This window comes from Protopterus annectens, chromosome 14.part0 (assembly GCF_019279795.1).
Source record: "Protopterus annectens isolate FY-2018-M chromosome 14.part0, PAN1.0, whole genome shotgun sequence".
NCBI classification, from domain to species: Eukaryota; Metazoa; Chordata; order Ceratodontiformes; family Protopteridae; genus Protopterus; species Protopterus annectens.
Window position 1 is genome coordinate 1,034,360,607 of NC_056748.1, and position 18,278 is coordinate 1,034,378,884.

General features: G+C 36.7%; 1 protein-coding gene across 4 annotated transcripts in view; it reads left to right on the plus strand.

Moving 5' to 3' along the window:
* Positions 1-18,278, plus strand: part of LOC122789409 (ecto-NOX disulfide-thiol exchanger 2-like) — a 3,915,450-nt gene that overhangs the window by 3,886,304 nt on the left and 10,868 nt on the right. For all 4 annotated transcript variants that reach the window (XM_044056835.1, XM_044056836.1, XM_044056837.1 and 1 more), the window contains one exon: positions 354-439. In XM_044056835.1, the coding sequence (XP_043912770.1) occupies positions 354-439 (86 nt within the window). The remainder of the gene's footprint in view (positions 1-353; positions 440-18,278) is intronic.

Below are 18,278 nucleotides of genomic sequence, written 5' to 3' on the forward strand. Positions count from 1 at the left end.
AGAGGTATCAAAATATGAAAGAGCTTTTCGCTATTAAAACATAAGAGATGCTGTGACTGCAGAGCAGTAAATCAGGTGTGAAACCCAAATGACATAAATGGATAGGAAAGGAAAGGAAGAGTGTTCCACAGGCTGACAAACAGATTACAGATTCACACAGAGTGGTAATGTTCTTTATGTGTAAATTAGATACAGAAGTCTTTGATGCTATAGCAATTAGACCAACCATGAAAATAAATACAGATTATTTTTAACATTTCCCTATAAATATAAAAAATAATCCACTTTAAAGAAATTGTGTTATTTAACCAAAGTCAGCTTGGTTTACCATAATAAATATGTATTTTTCTCAGGTATAATTTCAACATTTCTTCATGTTCATCCATTTGGAGCCAGCATAGAATACATCTGCTCATATCTACAACGTCTAGATGCAAAGGTAAGTTGAATTTGTTGTACTATTCATTTTAAGTAAAGTAACATCAGCTTTTGCTTCAAAATACTGTTTTGGTTGTCATAATGTAGTTGTGGTTGGCAGAGAAATATCATTAGATCCCACAGTGTAATACTTTCACCTAGTGTCATTCGTTTACCAATAGCTGTTTGCACGATAACCACACATAACCTGTCCCCATACATTGTAAAAATGTTCAGTTTTAAACCTTCCCATTTTTAATGTCAGCTTCAATATAAGACTGGTCCACAAAAATAACACATTTTTGCAGTGACAAAAACAACTTCCTCTGATCACCTCTAGTACTGTCTCTGCTATTCTAACTTTATCAGTAAATATTTGAATGTCTGTATCATGTCCCTATCTCTTCCTTTCTGCTGTCAGTTTACCAGAGATGGTAATTGCTACCAGCCATTAAAGATCTTCATCCTGTCGTCCTTAGTTTGAGTCCTTCATTCTGCACGTACAAACTGTGTGTACCTCTTAGGTGTGCCACTTAACCAAGCACTGCTCCTTGATCAACCCAGAAAATAGGGACTTGTTTGTGCTTATCAGACTTCTGTTTAGCAGATTAAAAAATAATAATAATAATAATAATTATTGACTTCCCAGTATAGTCAGTCAGTGCTGTCCCTTAATCACCATATTTCTTCTTTATTGATTTATTCTCCTTTCAAATATGAAACATATGTAGTTGTGCAGAGCATTAAAGGTACACTCTCAGAAGCAAGGTACATTGGTGAAATGTAGCTTTTTTTGGTACTCCAGATGCGTGATAACACTAAGGAAGTTTAGCTTCTTCGTACTGCTGCAGATTCGGTGAATGTATTGGGTTCATCTGTCTGCCAGCACCTCATCACATTACTTGGTTAGAAATACAAGTAGTCTCTCTTCATTTTTATGATACAATGTCTCACTCGAACCTCCCTCATACTCATGTTATTAGCCTGCTCTACATCTTACCAAACACAACCTCCTGACTACCTTACTTACATATATTCCAAGTTCGTGCAATATTTATTTATTATATCCATAGTATTATTTAAATCACTCAATGACACATGATTACAATGTAACCCCTTCATCCATCCTGTTCAATATCAGTCCACACTTGTATAAACTCCCCACCATGATACAGTGTCTCACTCTAACCTCCCTCATACTCATATTATTAACTTGCTCTCCGTCTTACCAAACCCAACTCTTAATATTTTATTGATTACATAAAGACACGTCATTATACTTTAATCCCTTTATCCATCTTGTTCATTACAGGTCCTCGCATATAAAAATTACTACACAAACCACATTAAACCTAAAATACTCCATACCTCCAAAAACAGTTCAAAGCTATCACCAGCAGTTCCACAAAAACTTAACCAACACATTCACGTAAGTGTACTACTGAATCTAATCCTTGCAGATGACATTTATCCCAGCCCTGTAACCTCTCTGGCACCAACATAATCCACAAATAGTAAATCAGCTCTGCCTGAAAACCTAAATTCCTCTCCCAGCAAAATAAAAAATAGCAACTAAAAAACAATATGTTCCATATGAGCCTATAAACAAAATTCCAGAACTGCACACATGGATAAAATATCACTCCCCTGACATATTAGCAGTAAGACATTAAGAATCTTGGCTAAAACCTAATATCAGTAACACAGACCCCCCCCCCCCCCACCGCAGGTTTAACAACCTTACAGCAGATAGACTTCTCGTGGTTGAGAAACACCATCCAACTGGTCAAGAAAGTGCACCAATGCCTTCGCTTTTTATGAAGGCTGAAAAAAGCTAAGCTTTTTCCTCATTCTCTCTCCACCTTCTATAGAGGTGCAATAGAGAACATCCTCACCTGCAACTTTACAGTGTGGTTTGGAAAACTGTACAGTTACAGAAAGGAAGGCACTACAAAGAGTGGTGAGGGTTGTAAAGAAGGTAACCGGTTCCAGTCTTCCATCGATACATCTTTATTCTGCAAGAAGCATCTGAAAGGACCCCGAAATAATACAGGACAACACATCCTGCACATGGACTGTTTTAAACATCTGGCATCAGGCAGGAGATATCTCAAGTATCTCCTGCTGGACTACAAGATTCAGTAACAGTTTCTACCCTACTGATTAGACTTCTGAACTCTGGCACTAGTCCCAGGGGTCTGGACACAAGTCAATTTTTATTTATTTGTGCAATATATACTTACATATATTCCAAGTTCGTGCAATATTTATTTATTATATACTTTAAATCACTCAAGTGCAATATTAGACAAATAACTTAGGCATTTCAATCTGTAGTGTGTTTTGTATTACTTTAAATACGGTAGGTAATTTAGCTCAGTAGAGTATTCTTTTCATATATGAATGTTGGTAAATATCTCTGCTGTTTCTTGCGTGTATTGGGAGTAGTACTGTATTTGTTAGATATGTTTATTCCTCTACTTGTATGTGTTTCACTTTCCTTTGTAATCTCAAGACTTGAGCTGATTCACAAAATTTAATTTAGGCTACACATGTGTAGTTCTAAATGACAGTAAAGTTTACTTTGACAATTTATCACAATAGCATAAGCCTGTCACCTTTCCCATCTCCCATACCCTTCTTCCACTATGCACATAAAGCAATATGTATGGTAGCCCTTTATATCCTACCTGGAGACAATATGAGCACATTGGAAGACATCCTGTCCTGGAGATCTGACAATTTGCACACAGAGACAATACTAGGCAATGTTAACATCGACTGGTCAAGTCTCACCTCTGAGATAACAACTTTTAGTATAAACCTATACAATTTTTTTCCAACTTATCAAGGATCCTACCAGACCTAACCTGAAAAATTGTAAAACTTTCACCCTAAAGTGGTAATCAACAAGTCACCATAACAATATAAGCTCCCATGGCACCTTAGAAGCACACTTACAGACCACCTGCCCATATATGCCACAAGATAATGCCATGCTTTTCCCAGGGAACACGTATGTAAATCCTCTCACAACAATACAGCTTTGAACCAGAACTGTTTTAATGCTTCACTACAATCTCACAACTGGAATATCTTAAAATCTTGCCACTAGATTATGCCTACCACCAGGAAAATGAGGAAAAGAGATAAAGCCTGGGATGCATGGCTCAATAATAAAACAGAAAATCTTCAACGATATAAACAAGTATGAAATAAAGCCAAATGCCAGACCAGAAGTGACAAGATACTTTATTACTCCAATTTGCAGAATAGATGCTACAAAAATTCTAGACAATTCTGGGTCACCATATCTGAAATACTATACCCTGGCTCCAATGGACAACCAAACCCCAACCCTCACTGCTCACCAGAAGAAACAACTGATCACTTTAACTCTAGCCTTGCTGAATTACTTCACAACCAAACTCAAGAAATCAACCTCCTCTAATAGTCTGAATGCATTCAGTCTCTCCCCCTAATTTCATTAATACTCAATTTTTCCTTTCAACCAGTACCCAACATAACAATCAAATACCTCAAACAAATTAAACTGAGTACAACTAACTCCAGATGGAATTCCTGGTGATTTCCTAAAAATAGTAGCGCACAGATTTTATTCCAACTATCTATTCTCAAAAGATTGGTCTATTAATTATATGCCCTAGCCTTATATGGGAGGGGGGGGGACACACACTTCCATCATCTCACTTCCCAAGGGAGGTACCTCCAATGATGTATCCAATTTTAGACCCATTGCCATTCTCTCCCCCTTTCAAAATTCCTTGAAAAAATGCATTCGTAATGAATTAATAATTAATTTGCAAACAAATATACAAACTTCCTTACCCCCACACAACATGGTTTAAGACCGGGCCATAGCACTACCACTGCTCCCCTAAACTTCACCAACATTGTTAACCTAACCAGTAAAGGCCAGCTGGGTTCTGCCATGTTACTGGAATTGTCTGAGGACTTCGATACCATATCCAACAGCTTACTTCTAAAATAACTCCCTTCACTTGGCCTGTCAAACACCTCCACCAACTGGTTCTCCAGCTGCCTTTCCAATAGACTCCAATATATTAAATGGATTAATTCTGACTCATCCTTCCTACCCATCCAAACAGGTGTTCCCCAAGGTTCCATACTGGGGCTACCATTTTTCAACATATTTACCAACAATCTATACTCCACCAAATGTCATGAATCCCTCATACACTGTGCAGATAATTCCACTTTAATCTCTGTCAGTAGCCCAATTATTCTACAAAACATCACCCAAGAGTAATTTTCATCATTTGAAAGCTGGCTCAATAACTCTCAGCTTATACTCTATCTAAAAAAAAAAAAAATCTTCTAAAAGTCCTTACACGCCTCAAGCAACATTTCTCAGTAACATCCTCTGATAACACCCCCTGTAGAAGTCAGGCCCCATACTTATCTAGTAGGTATGACAACTGATGACCTGAAATTTGAACAACTGTAGACATTTTCACAAACCAAGAAATACATTTAAGGAACAAATGAGCAAAGCAACACTAAGATACAGAAAACCAGATTTAATAAAAACTTAGCACTTTTATCTGCTTTTATCCACAGACTTCTTCAGAGTTAAACACAGTAACTTCCCACACTTAAATATTCCTCCAATTAATCATGTGACTAAATGAATCAATTAGCGATCATCCAAAAAAAATATTTAAAATCAAACATAAAAAATATTAAAATATTTAAATTAAATACAATATGAACAAAGCTTCAAAACACAATAAACAAACACTTATTTAACCCAGAAAAAAAACATGCATTTAATTTAACTTGCCATCTGAGTTACTTAAGTTCTAAAATATCATTCCAAGGACCTCCCCTGACATCACTAGACACATGGTCAATTCCAATAAACCTAAATTCATGGTTCAGATTTTCAGAGACATGTTTTGACAAAGCATTATTATTACCTTTCCCAATGTCCAGAATGTGTTCATAAACATGCTCCCTGAACTTTCTTTGTGTCTTCCCAACGTAAAAACAATTGCAGGATTTGCAAAGGGCAAGGTACACAATACCCTTGGTGTTACAATTACAATGAAAATGTACATGATTACAAATCCCATTCACATAGATTTTATCCAGTTCAATAAGATGTTTACAGTAGTAGCTTCTAATATTTCCTTAAAACATCTTCCCCTTCAGTATACCATCCTAACCCCATTTTTATATATTACTTTAAACTAGTTATAAATGCCACAAATGTGCCAATAAGTGTTCAAAATCTTGTATACTTGTGAACACTCAGGAGTAAAAATAGTAATAAAGGACGAATTATAGTCCCTTCTCAAGCTCATATCAACATCCAAAATTGGTGCTGATATGTTATTGGCCTGAACAGAAAAAAGCGGCAGATAAAAAAATTCATCCTTTTTTTAGTAACTGCAGAACATACTGTCTCAACTAAAACTTTAGAGTAACCTCTAGATAGAAACATGTCCATGAGAAAGTTCGCTTCCCTCCCAAAGTGTGCATCATCAGATGTCATCCTGGTGAGACGAACAAACTGAGCCTTCACTATACCCTTTTTGTGATGAGCACGATGGCAACTGTCAAAATGTAAATAAAAATTAGAATAAGTAGGTTTCCTATAGATTGTGCTGACAAATCTGTTAACTATGTCTTTGGAGAGGTGGACATCCAAATAAGAAATGTCAGTTTTACTCCAAGTGGCAGTGAAAGTAAAAAAGGGGTAGTTTGATTTAAATAATCAAACTGCTGTAATTTAGCTTCTGTTTCCTTCCAAAAAATAATGATGTCATCCAGGAATCTCATATATAACCCCCAGGGTGGAGAAGGACCAAATAAATTGAGCACAAATTTCCTTTCCCAATATAGCATGACAATATTTGCAAAAATGGGGGCAAAAGGTGCCCCCATTGCTACACCTTTCTTTTGGACAAACTAATGCCCATCCAAAAAATAAGTTGTTTTTTAGAACAAGTTCCATCAACAAATCCAAAGTATTCATCTCATTGTTAACAAAAGTGCCCATCTCCACTAAAAAATCATGAGACCATTCGAGACCCACATCATGGGGAATTACATTAAACAAGATCAATTGTACAAAAAAATCAGGTTATCATCGTAACTAACCTGTGAAACCTTGCTTAAAAAACCCAAGAGACTCTACAAATATGTGAATACCTCTCCATAACATTTTTCAATTTAATGTCCACATATCTCGCTGAAGAATGTGTCTTAGATTTGGAAGCATTCATAATGGGTCTTAAGGGTGGGTCCCTCAGGTCCTTGTGGATCTTGGGCAAACCAAATATGGAGGCTATACACAGAAATTTTACAACCAAAAAAGACCAAGAGGCGAACGGACCTTGGTCCAACATATCTTGTAATTTCCAATCAATTCTAGCATGGGCAATGTTCACCATATTAAGAGAAACCTCCTCATAAAAATTGCTATTACACAAATGCAAAAGCATTTTATTCAAATAATCATCTGCGTTCATTATTACAACCCCCCCCCAATCGGGTTTCATAACCCAAATAGACTTGTTACTACATAACTGTTTCAAAAGATCATTTTCTACAACAGAAAGATTATTGTTAGCCTTACAATTAGTCTTTGCTAACAATGCCTTGAACTCAAAGTCACAAAGTTTCTCAAAAGCCAGTAAGGGCAATGCTAATGGGGGGGGGGGTTGAAAACACTACTTAATGTGTCATCAAAATTAGAACAAGCGTTTTCTCTAAAGAATTATTTACAATTTATTTTACATAAAAATAACTTTAAATCGATAGTGAGGTTCTCTATTTTGGTATGGGTAGTAGGACCAAAATTAAAACCTCTACGTAATAAATCAGCCATTGCAGAATCGTAGTGGTTACAAGTGTAATTATAAATGGCAAAGTAACCTTTGCTGTTTCTAATATTGTCCAAACAGCCAAGGGCTGACGAAAAGGAATCCCTCACATCTCTCCCATCATCATTTGGAAAAAGTAATGGCGGTTTCTCTTCCTCCAAAATTGGCGTGTATGAATGCCATTCCAGTTGGTCTCTCTCCATACTGGGCCCTGGTTGAAATTCTGACTGTTCCTGATCCTCTCTGACCGTCTGGGAGGATCTCACTCTAAAGGGGCCAGGCTTGAGTGCTCAGCGTCATCTTCACCCTGATTGGAAGCCAAAGGGGTTTCATTAGGTGGAACCAAGTTGCCAGGAGGTTTCGGATAAGCCAGTCCATTGCAATAATCAATAGGGTCACGCTCAAACTTTTTCTCTTTTCGAACTTGGGTATCCATAATGATTTTATCAGTGGAGAAAAAAAATTGTTATAGTTATCTTCAAATTGGTTAAACAATAAATAATCATGAATAATTTTTTCAAGTTCAGTAGCCTCTTGCAACAAGCCATCTATCGTTTTTTTGGTTGTGGTTAATAAGAACCTCCAGTAACTCTCAACCCAAGATCAAATAAATCAAGCAGTTCTGTATGCAATGGGGAATATATGTATATATATATATATATATATATATATATATATATATATATATATATATATATATGTAGATATATATATATATATATATATATATATATATATATATATATATATATATATATGAATATCTGTACTTGTAACTGCACAACCCTCAAAACAGATGCATGACTACATAAATACAATTATGACTTCTCCCTATTCATTAACATCTCCTTATCTTAGCAGGTAGAAATGGTCAAACATCAGCAGAGACTTTTATGTTAATAATACCATACTACTATGTATGCTGTTCTACCTCTTCAGCCAACAGCTACTATTTCCTCTCTGGTGTCCTTCCATAACATTCTCATCTTTCTGTATCAATAATCAACTCTGTCTCCATGTCCTTAATTTTCCCTCCTGCACATTACACCTCCTCATCTCATTCTATTTCTCTATTTTGGCATCAGAATATTCTCTCATTTCTCACTTCTATATATTATTATTGCAGTGCCACTGGCGCAACAGGTAGCACACTCACCTTTGGTGCGGAAGGCTGTGTGGGTTCAATTCCCACACCAGATAGATCAAATGCTGACACTGCAGTGCAGCATGGGGGGTGCTGCACTCCTGAGTGTCCTGTCTTTTCGATAAAGTATTAACCTGAAGCCCCATCTGCTTGAGTTGGCGGTAGTTATAAAATTAGGAGCCTTCATTTATATACAAAAATAACTCTTATTTATAAAACATTTAGAAATATAGAAAAAATATGTCAAAAAATAAATAAGTTATTTTATGTTATATGGGCTATATAAAATGAAAGAATATAACAAATATCTCTACACATTTTCATAATTTTATTTACAATCAAAGTACATTTCCATTCCTATTAGAGCCCCGCTTCTTTCCATAACCATCTGATTTTACTTAATATTGTTGCTAAAATCCATTTTTTCATTAAACAATTTCATCTATTCTTTTATTTTATATAACCCATATAACATTAAATAACTTATTTATTTTTTTGACATTCTTTGCTTCTACTCTTATAATATCTACATTTAATCATATTTATCCATGTCTTTTATATCTTAAAGAAATCTTCTATACATAGTTTTCCCCATAATTTTTTACATTTCAAACATACATGTTCCATAGTGTTTTCTTCCTGACAATGTAAACATATTCTATCACTTTTCTTTTTTATATGACAGGATTCCTTTTACTGGCAAATTTGTGTTATCAGTGTCAGTGTCCACAAAAAATCTTCAGATTCTACTTTCTGATTACACCACTGTCTTATTTTTATAGCTTTAATTTTTCTATCAGCTAGCTTTTCCCATAGTTTTACATAGTACTGTTTTATCATTAAATTCCTATACCATATTTTCTATCTTCTTCTATATCATCAATTTTTAATTTTCACAAAATATTTTTTCTTGGTAACATTTTATTTCTTCACTTACACATTCTTTGTCTCTATTACAATACCCCAAAATTTATCATGCTTATATTTATACAGTTTTACTACTAATATGTCATCTTTTTCATCTATCCACTTTAACACTTTCTACAAATTTAATGAAGCAGAATATACCACTGGGTTAATTAACCCAAAACCACCTTCTCCTTTATTCAAATACAAAACTCCTCTTTCACTGGGTTTAATCTAGAACCCCAGATAAATGAAAAAAAAATGTCTGCAATAATTCCTATTCAAATACTGCTGACAATATAACTACACTTGCTAAATATGTTATTTTGTTCCCATCAGTACTGTATTTTTTAAAATATGCCTTTTTCAAGTGGTAATTTATGTTGTCCAGAAAAATAGGTTTGTTTCATTTCTTCTATTGTTTTTTTCCCATTGAATTTGACTTGCAGCTTTAGTTCCAAATTGTATACCTAGCACAGAAATTTAATTCATTGTAAAATATATACCCCCCTATCTTTACTACATCACTTAAACATTTACTTTTCTCGTTATTTAAAGCCATGTCTCTCACCTCTAGATACTTATTTGTGCAAATTATTACTACTTGTATCCAAGTTTTGTTTTTTGCAATTATTATAATGTCATCTACATATGATAACAAAACTGGAATTCTTAACTCTTTGGTGTTATCTACCTTCTTCATTTTGTAATTTCACATAACATCATATTCATAACTGATGCAGAGTATACAACTCATTCGGAATCCCTGTCTTACACCAGTCTTCATATGTACCTCTTGGCTTAACCAGCCATTTTACAAGTATTTTGACTTTATTACTGCAATGCGCTTTCTCACTTGTATTGTATTCTTTCATAATTATCCATAAGATTTCATGTCCCAGTTGTGTCAAATACATTATTATGGTCTCCTTTCATGATTTTATTTTTTTATTCATATCATCATCCACAACTTCTCTATCATTAATAATTCTTAACAACCCTTCCCCTTTATACTGTACATACTATCTTCCATAATGTTTTCCATTTTAGTTTCAAATCTGTTTTGTATTATTTTCATAAAGATTTTTTAATCATTGTTATTCAGTACTATCGGTCTCCATTTTTTAAATTGTCTTCTACCTTCCTTCCATATGAATTTAAGTATTCCACTACATAATTCTTTATACATAAAAGCCTTCATTTAACCATTTATTCAAAATCTTTAAAAATTTATTTTTGCCAGTCCCTTAAATGCTTATACATTTCATACCTTAGTCCATCTGTCCTGCATCCAAATCTATATTTATACTTGTCCTAATACTTCATCTAGCTTCCTTTTCCAACTCTCTCTTTTACTGTTAACTTTTTTACTTTCCAAGTTTTATTCACTACCTTCTTTTTTCTTTAAACTTTTGTTGTACACATTGATCTACACTATCCAAAATATTTTCCTGAGTTTCTTCTATTTTTCCTTTTATATTTTATATTTCTGGCATTACAAGACCGCTTTCCCTTTACTAATCTGTTTAAGAAACTTGATACTTCTATTTTTCCTTGTAAAAAATATATATTTGGTTATATAACAGTTCTTGTATTTTTCTTGATTTTGTTCATGTAATTCTTTTACTTTGTCAAAGTACTTTCTAGCATTATGTTCTAAATCTTCCAACACATCATATGTTCTTTTATAGTTTTCTTTCTCTACTTTTATCACATCGTACTGCCACTGTAAAGACATTTTTTGTATTTTTCCTGAAATATCATCTACCATTCAGACCAGTTTTTATAAAATGTTCTGACAGTAATATGATTTTTCCATATCGATATTATTAATCTCTTTCTATGCTTTCTCATTTATCCTTTTATTCCTTTGTTTATTTTATATATTCCTAGTTTCCCTTATCTCTAGTCATACTGCAAAATGATCAGAAACACCTGCTTCAACTACCTCCCCTTCTCCTATAACTAAACCTTTTGATACTATAACATCTATTTCAGTTCTATATATACCTATTTTGTAAGTCCATGAACTTTAACTTACCACATCTTATAACTTTTTTTTTAAATATTTTTCTTTTTTTTAACACTTTCCTTAAATCAGAATTAAAGTTTCCTGTTATAATACTCATGTTTATCACTGCATAGTCAAAATATCATGAAATAAGCCTTCCCTTTCTTGACAATTAGTATATGAATGTAATGTTATAATTCTATATACTTGTTCTTTCCATTTTAAATCTACATTGGTAAACCTTCCCATTTTCGCCAACGTTACATCTAATGTATTTAATTTCTTTCTATGGAATACAGCTATTCCAGAATATATCTCATTTCACAAATTTCAGATCATCTTTCCTCCCCATAGTTTCCTTGTTTATAATCTTTCTTCACTGGTTAAAACTCTTGTATCTTTTAATATAATTACATCTACATGACTCATATTACACCATTCCAAAATCCCTAGTCTTCTTACTATATTTGTAATACTATTCACATTTACAGAAACCACTCAAAAAATTTATTTTTCCTTAGATTCATAGTTTCATAATATGTTCATAGCAAAGAACTGGGATAGCTTTTATAATAGGCCATTATAAGCCTAGACCATTTCCTCCTCAAAGGTGAGAATCAAACACTGTACCTTGTGTCTGTGAGTCAACCACCTTAATTCATAATACAGTCATTAGCTGTAGATAAATGTTTTAATCCATGTCCTCTCTTTTTTCTTTTGTACTTATCCTTTTAAATTTTCTTTTTCTGTATTTTACCAATGGAATTCTTTTTTTTTCTTTTACTACTTCCCAATTTGTCATTTTCTTCACTTATTTCAGAACCTTCTTCTATGTCCTCTACTATTTTTTTTCTATTTTTCTATTTTTTCTTCGTCTACTACTAAAATGTCTTCTCTTAGTTCATTTTTTCTCTCTGTCCTTACTCATTTTCATTTTTGCAATCAATCCATAAATGTCCAATTTTTTACATAACATTTCAATTCATATTTTTTTGCATCATATCCCACTTCCCCATGAATAGAACATTTTCTTTTGTCACAGTTACTTATCAAATGTCACGCACACAAAAATATGTTTTCAGTTGTCCCCAGTATTTTACGACACCCCTATCCCCATTTATCATGATTGGTATATGTATAATTTTTTTCTCTTTCTGTTTTTAACACAATACTACAATCATAGCCTCCAGTTCATAAACCTCTTTTGTCATAAACCTTTGCAATGTACAGTACTACTTTACATAAAATGTTCAAATGTCCTTTCAAAGTCTTTCTACCTCTGAAATTGTACAAGAGTTTTCTTTTTTGTTTCCCTGTTAAATGCTTTTATCACAAAAAAGATACCACTGGCTAAAGTCTTAATTTCTATCATATTGTCCAAGAAAATTTTCCATTGCAAAAACAACCACAAATATGTCACAAAATGTTTGCTTGTTAATTAGACTAAATGATGTTATGTAGTCCAATCTCGCCTTCATTCTTACCTGTGGGTTCAGAGCTGAACCTCGGCTCCAGCTCGGCCATACTCTAGCTCGAAGTCTTCAATTAGCTCGTGGGTAAGAGGTATCTCATCGTGCAACAGATCTATTCCCCAGATCTCGTATGCCGCTCGTTAAGCTCAGACGTGGTCTCGCTTTTCACCATGGCTAAGTATATTGTTTATAAAATTTTTATAAACTTTTGACTTGTTGCTCAAAAAAGCTATTTTCATAGCTGTATGTGGTAGTGGTATTTTACCACCTGTATTTGTTTCTCTAGCTGTTTTTTGTGCCCTTGTCTGGCTGTTTGGGTATCCCGTTCGTTTTCTTTTCCCACGGGCTAGGCCCGTAGTCCTCCCCATTATTTCTGTGTGGTTTTTGGTTTGGTGCTCCATTCTGTTAGAGTTTAGTGTGGTGTCTGGCTTTGTCTGGCTAGTGGTGCTTTCCTGCCTTTGTTTCCCTGGGCTAGGCCCGTTTAAGTTAGAGGACCTAGTCCTCCTTGTTTTCCTGCTGGTTTCTTGGCCATTTGAGTTGGAGGCTGTTTTTCCTGGTTAGTTAGGTCTAGTGCGTGTACATATTAATTTGTTCCTTTCAGCATGTCCAAAGATCACAGGCCTTCAGGCTTTAAAAAGTGTGTTGAATGCAGCAATAAAATGTTTTTAACTGATGGGCACTCTGTGTGCGTGTACTGCTTGGGGACTCTTCACCTCCAAGAGTCCAGCTTGTTTCGTCATTCCTTTAGTCCCTGTGTGCTACAGGAGAGGAAGAACAAGCGCATTTTGAAGGGGTGCTTAAACACTCCGAGGAAGACTTGGCTAAGTCTTCCAGTGCATTACCCTCTCCAGCTAAAAAGGACAAAATGACTTCCAAGAAACACTCTCCGGCTCCATCTGTTTCTTCGGAGTCGCCAGAGAAAGTTACTAGAACAGCTTCTCCTTCTTCGGTTCCATTGTCATCGGTGCCGAAAGAATGTAGTCTCTTGACTAAGTCTGTATCGGCTCCCAGCCTTTTGGAGCCGGTCACAGATATTTTGGTTCAGAGCCGGTCTCCAGTTTTTCGACCGGGTTCTCCTTCACGCAAGTCCCCTGCTGTAGGGAGATCCAGATATCCTACTTTATCTTCCAGGTCTTCTAGGACCCTTTCCAATGAGGACATTGATAGGGTGGTGAAGAAACTGCTTCAGTCATCATTGTTGGCCAAATTGATTTCAGCTCCGACCCATTCGGCTTCGGAGCCTATGGCCTCTTCATCCTTTGTTGTTCCTCCTCTGAGCCTTTCCCGGCCTTCGGAGCCAGAGTTGTCGGTTCCATAGAGAGCCATTTAGGTCAGTTCCAGTAGCCTCGCCTGGCCTCTCTGTTCTGATTTCTGCTCCGGCCTTGTCGGCTTCATCCACGGGGTCGAGGGTCCACAGTTCTCCAGTCAGACCCGAGGGGGATGGATCGGATCGATCTTCATCGGTTCCAAGCCTTCCTCTCGGTACTTCGGCTGTGAGCTTGGACCAGACATCTGCTTCGGACCTCATCTCCTCAGCACTGAGGGCTACTACTATTTCCCCTACAGTTAGTACCCCTTCGGAGCCGGGGGGATCAGCCTTCGAGGTTATGAGAAGCGTGCTGGCCAGGTCGTCAGCTACATCTTACAGCACCGATACTCTGCCCCCTCCAGCACCAGTGTCAGTTTTGGTTCACGCTTTGTCCTTGGGCAGCGGAGACCCTAAGACTCGGGATACCTCCAGAAGTGGTCCCCAACATTCTGACGTGTACCCAGAGTTTTTGCCTGAGGAGCCAGCCAGAAAGAGATTGTGTAAGAGGAAACACCTTGACTCCCCGGATGAGTCTCTCACGTTGGACACCGACCTCGAGGAGTCAGAGGGGTCCCCTAAGTCATCTTCTGAAGATCTCTTTTTCAGATATCCTGGAAATCTTGAAGCAGAGAGGCGGCTGGCCCTCCAAACCCCCTTTTGATGAGGAGTCTGTGTTCCTGAAGGCTTTCGGGTCTCCCCTTTTGATGAGCTATTAGACCTTGTCTGTCGAAAGGTGTGGGGAAACTCCTGACACTGTGGAACTGGTCCCAAGGAGACCCAATAAGTTTTTGTTCACCCCCTCTGACAAGGAGTATCTATCTAAAGGCGTTTCAGTAGATGCCATGGTGGTGGCAGTGGCCACCAAGAAGGAACTTGCTGAAACTTCTACTTTCCATCCACCTAACAAGGCGTCCCGGGCTATGGACAGGTATGGGAAGCGTGTTTTTACCTCAGCGGCCTTTACACTGCGGTCGCTGAACTACTTGACACATTTTACGAGGCTCCAGAGAGATCTCCTAAAAGAGCTAGGAGATTCTCTACAGGGTAACATTTCTGATGCTGTGGCACAGAAGGTCAATGCACAGATGTCTACCTTAAATTCCCTTACCAACTCCTCAATGAGGCTGATCTCTTATGCAGCCTATGGAGAAAGTAGGGCTGCGGATTCCAGAGATTTTCTTAGGAGACACTCCTGGATGCGCCTGTGCAATTTCGCGGAGGCCTTCAAGTCTACTTTCACCAGGGGGACCGTGATTCCTTTCGTGGTTCTCCCTACCAGCACTCCTGAAGGGAGGCATGACTGTGCATCTCTGGAGCTGGTCGAGGGTCGCATTTCTTTATACCCAGAAGCCTGGCAAGAAGTCTGTCAAAGGAAAAAACTTCAAAGACCAATACACGTAAGGTTCAGTTAAGGCACTTTAATTTACTTGCAGCAAGGAGACAAAAACATGCAAATACAAGGATTTGTCTAACTACTAACAGGAAGTATGTTCATTCTTGTACTATTTTACAAGACATGGCCTTCTAAGCTGACGTAATCAAACACAACTTTAAGCATTGTACTACAGCAGGTGTTACTTCAGATTTTCTGCTGACGTGACTAGATTTGTGAGAAACTTTTCAGAAAAACCTGGCCTTGATGACCAGTACTTCGCTTACAAACCTTTATTGTACAGTGTTACATTTCAAGGTACTGTTCTAATACAGATACAAGCAAATGCTGATTGCAGTTCATATTTTCAAGCAGGCTTTGTCCTAATTATCTGTTACTTCTACAGCGGTGTATGTTCTCATAACACAGCAGAACTTCTTGTCTGAATTTCATATAAGCAGTATTGTTCTATTCATTATTTTCCTAATGCAAGCAGGAATCCTCTGCTTCTCAGTAAATTTCCAAAGCACAAGCAAGATTTTAGCTAACAGTACAAGGTCAGAAAGCAACTGCAGTTTGTACAGATTTATGCAGAATGAAATAAAATAAATGTGTTAAACCTTTTCTAGCTCTATATGCACTAAGCATATTGCTAATACACACATTAATACATATTTTTCTAACATTTCCCCCCTATTAATACTTTTATTCTACTTTCAAAATAAGCATGAACAGTTTGTTTTCTTCTCCTAACCTCTTCCACTCAGGATTTGTAGTTAAGAGAGTCATTCAGTTTAAACTTATGAAAACATTTTAGTCTTTTAATAGTTCTTCAAACTCAGTACTTTGATATAAGGTTTCAGAAACCGATATGTCTATAAGGTCTTTAATCAGTGTTTTCATGCAGGGGATACCACAACAAACACATACTCCTAGTAGGAGCATACCTACACAAATGGCAGTCAGGATGTTGCAAAAAGCAAGCAGACTGGACCACAAATTCTGCAAAAACGATAACCGTTATCATTTTTGCAGCGCTTACTTTTAAATAAACCGTTATCGTTTTTGCAGAATTTGTGGTCCAGTCTGCTTGCTTAGCTCGTTTTTTGCCACTTTTTGTTGCTTTACAAGTTTATTGTCTTGGATTTTGGCAGTCAGGATGTTCATTAGGATGGTACCCCACCCCCCAAACCATTTCTGGAAAAAGTCCGTCGGAGGGTTTGGGCCTGGTTTGGTCATGGCCGACACTTGCTGAATTACCTCAAGATGATTGTCTATCTCGTGTTTATGGTCAGGAATATACGAATAGCATTCTTCTTGGATTAAAGCTCACATACCACCACTCGCCGCTAGGGTGAAGTCGAGAGCCATGGGGTTTTGGAGCACTACAGTTCTCATAGCATTCAGTTCATCAGTCACCAATTCGAGAGCAGAATAAGTTGCATTGCTCATTACTTCGAGAAGTTTTGACAGTTTTCTCAGCTCCCAGATCGATTTCACTGCTCCATATGCTGGTAATATGCCTGCCCACGATATAACACTATCACTCAAGTCCATGTGTGTCAGTCCTTTACCTAGAGAGTGATGGTCTTTCCAACGCGCATTGATTTGTCCCACTGGATTTACAGGTTTCTTGACGACTTCTTGGACATTTCGAATTTTCCCATGAGGCAAAACTGCAGTGTGTCATATGACCGGAACCAGGTAACCCAAAAAACAACTGCCGGACCAATTCTCAGGTAACCATTTATATGCCTTTCTGCCACACACAAAATAACAATCCTCTACTTTAGTAGTAACCTTGCTATGAATGTACACTCGCCCTGCATGAAACATTTTTCTATCAATTATAGACAGCTGTTTATAAATAACAGAATTATGTTTTACTTCATCAAGTGTTTTATGCATCAATCCAAGAAATGAATCATAGTTTGTATTACAATAAAGATCTACTTTGTTTCCTTTAGTATAACATCTATAAGGAACAGTCACATTGCAATTGCTCCAACCCACTTGAACAGTATCATTTTTATAAAAACACACAGTTCTCTTTTGTGGAACAGACAAGTGCAGTGCTATTTTATCTTGTGCTGTAATGATTGAGGTATCATAAATCAAGTTTTCCCAGGTCTCATTGACCCCTAGGGGGACTGTAGTCATTAATAACCCCTGTATGCTGTCGGCAAAACTGTGCAAATCCAGCAATTCGAAACATTGAAAGTCTCAGCATACACATATTTAATTGCCTGGTAAGTGTTAAAGTTTAGATGCCAGTTTATGAGTAACGCTTCACATTTATTCAGTTCAGTCTGTGTGGCTGGGAAAAGAAAAGGCCACAACAAAAAGATTATTGTCACTAATACAGTTAACAGGATGATTATGCAATACTTCTGAGGAAAGGGTTGTTCTGCATTCCTGTTTCTTCTGGAGCATTTTTGCTCTTGGCATGTAACAAGATTTTTGTCCAGTTCAAAGTTTTTAACTAACTTACAGTGTGTCAGGTGGATCCAAGAGGCTCACTCCGCTATCTTGACTGCAGTGGGTGTTGACAAAAGTACTTGATATGGCCCTTCCCACTTCGGAGATGCCTAGTTCTTTTTCTTAACTACCTTCAGCCAGATCCACCCTCCAGGGGGCACTGCCACTTCTGACTGTCTGGTTTGTTCTTTATCTGAAACAGAATTTAACTGCAACAAATGTTTAGAATTTAATAACTTGCGCATATACTCTGCTAATGTACTGTCAGCTTCCTGGTCTGTGGGCATGAGAGATTTC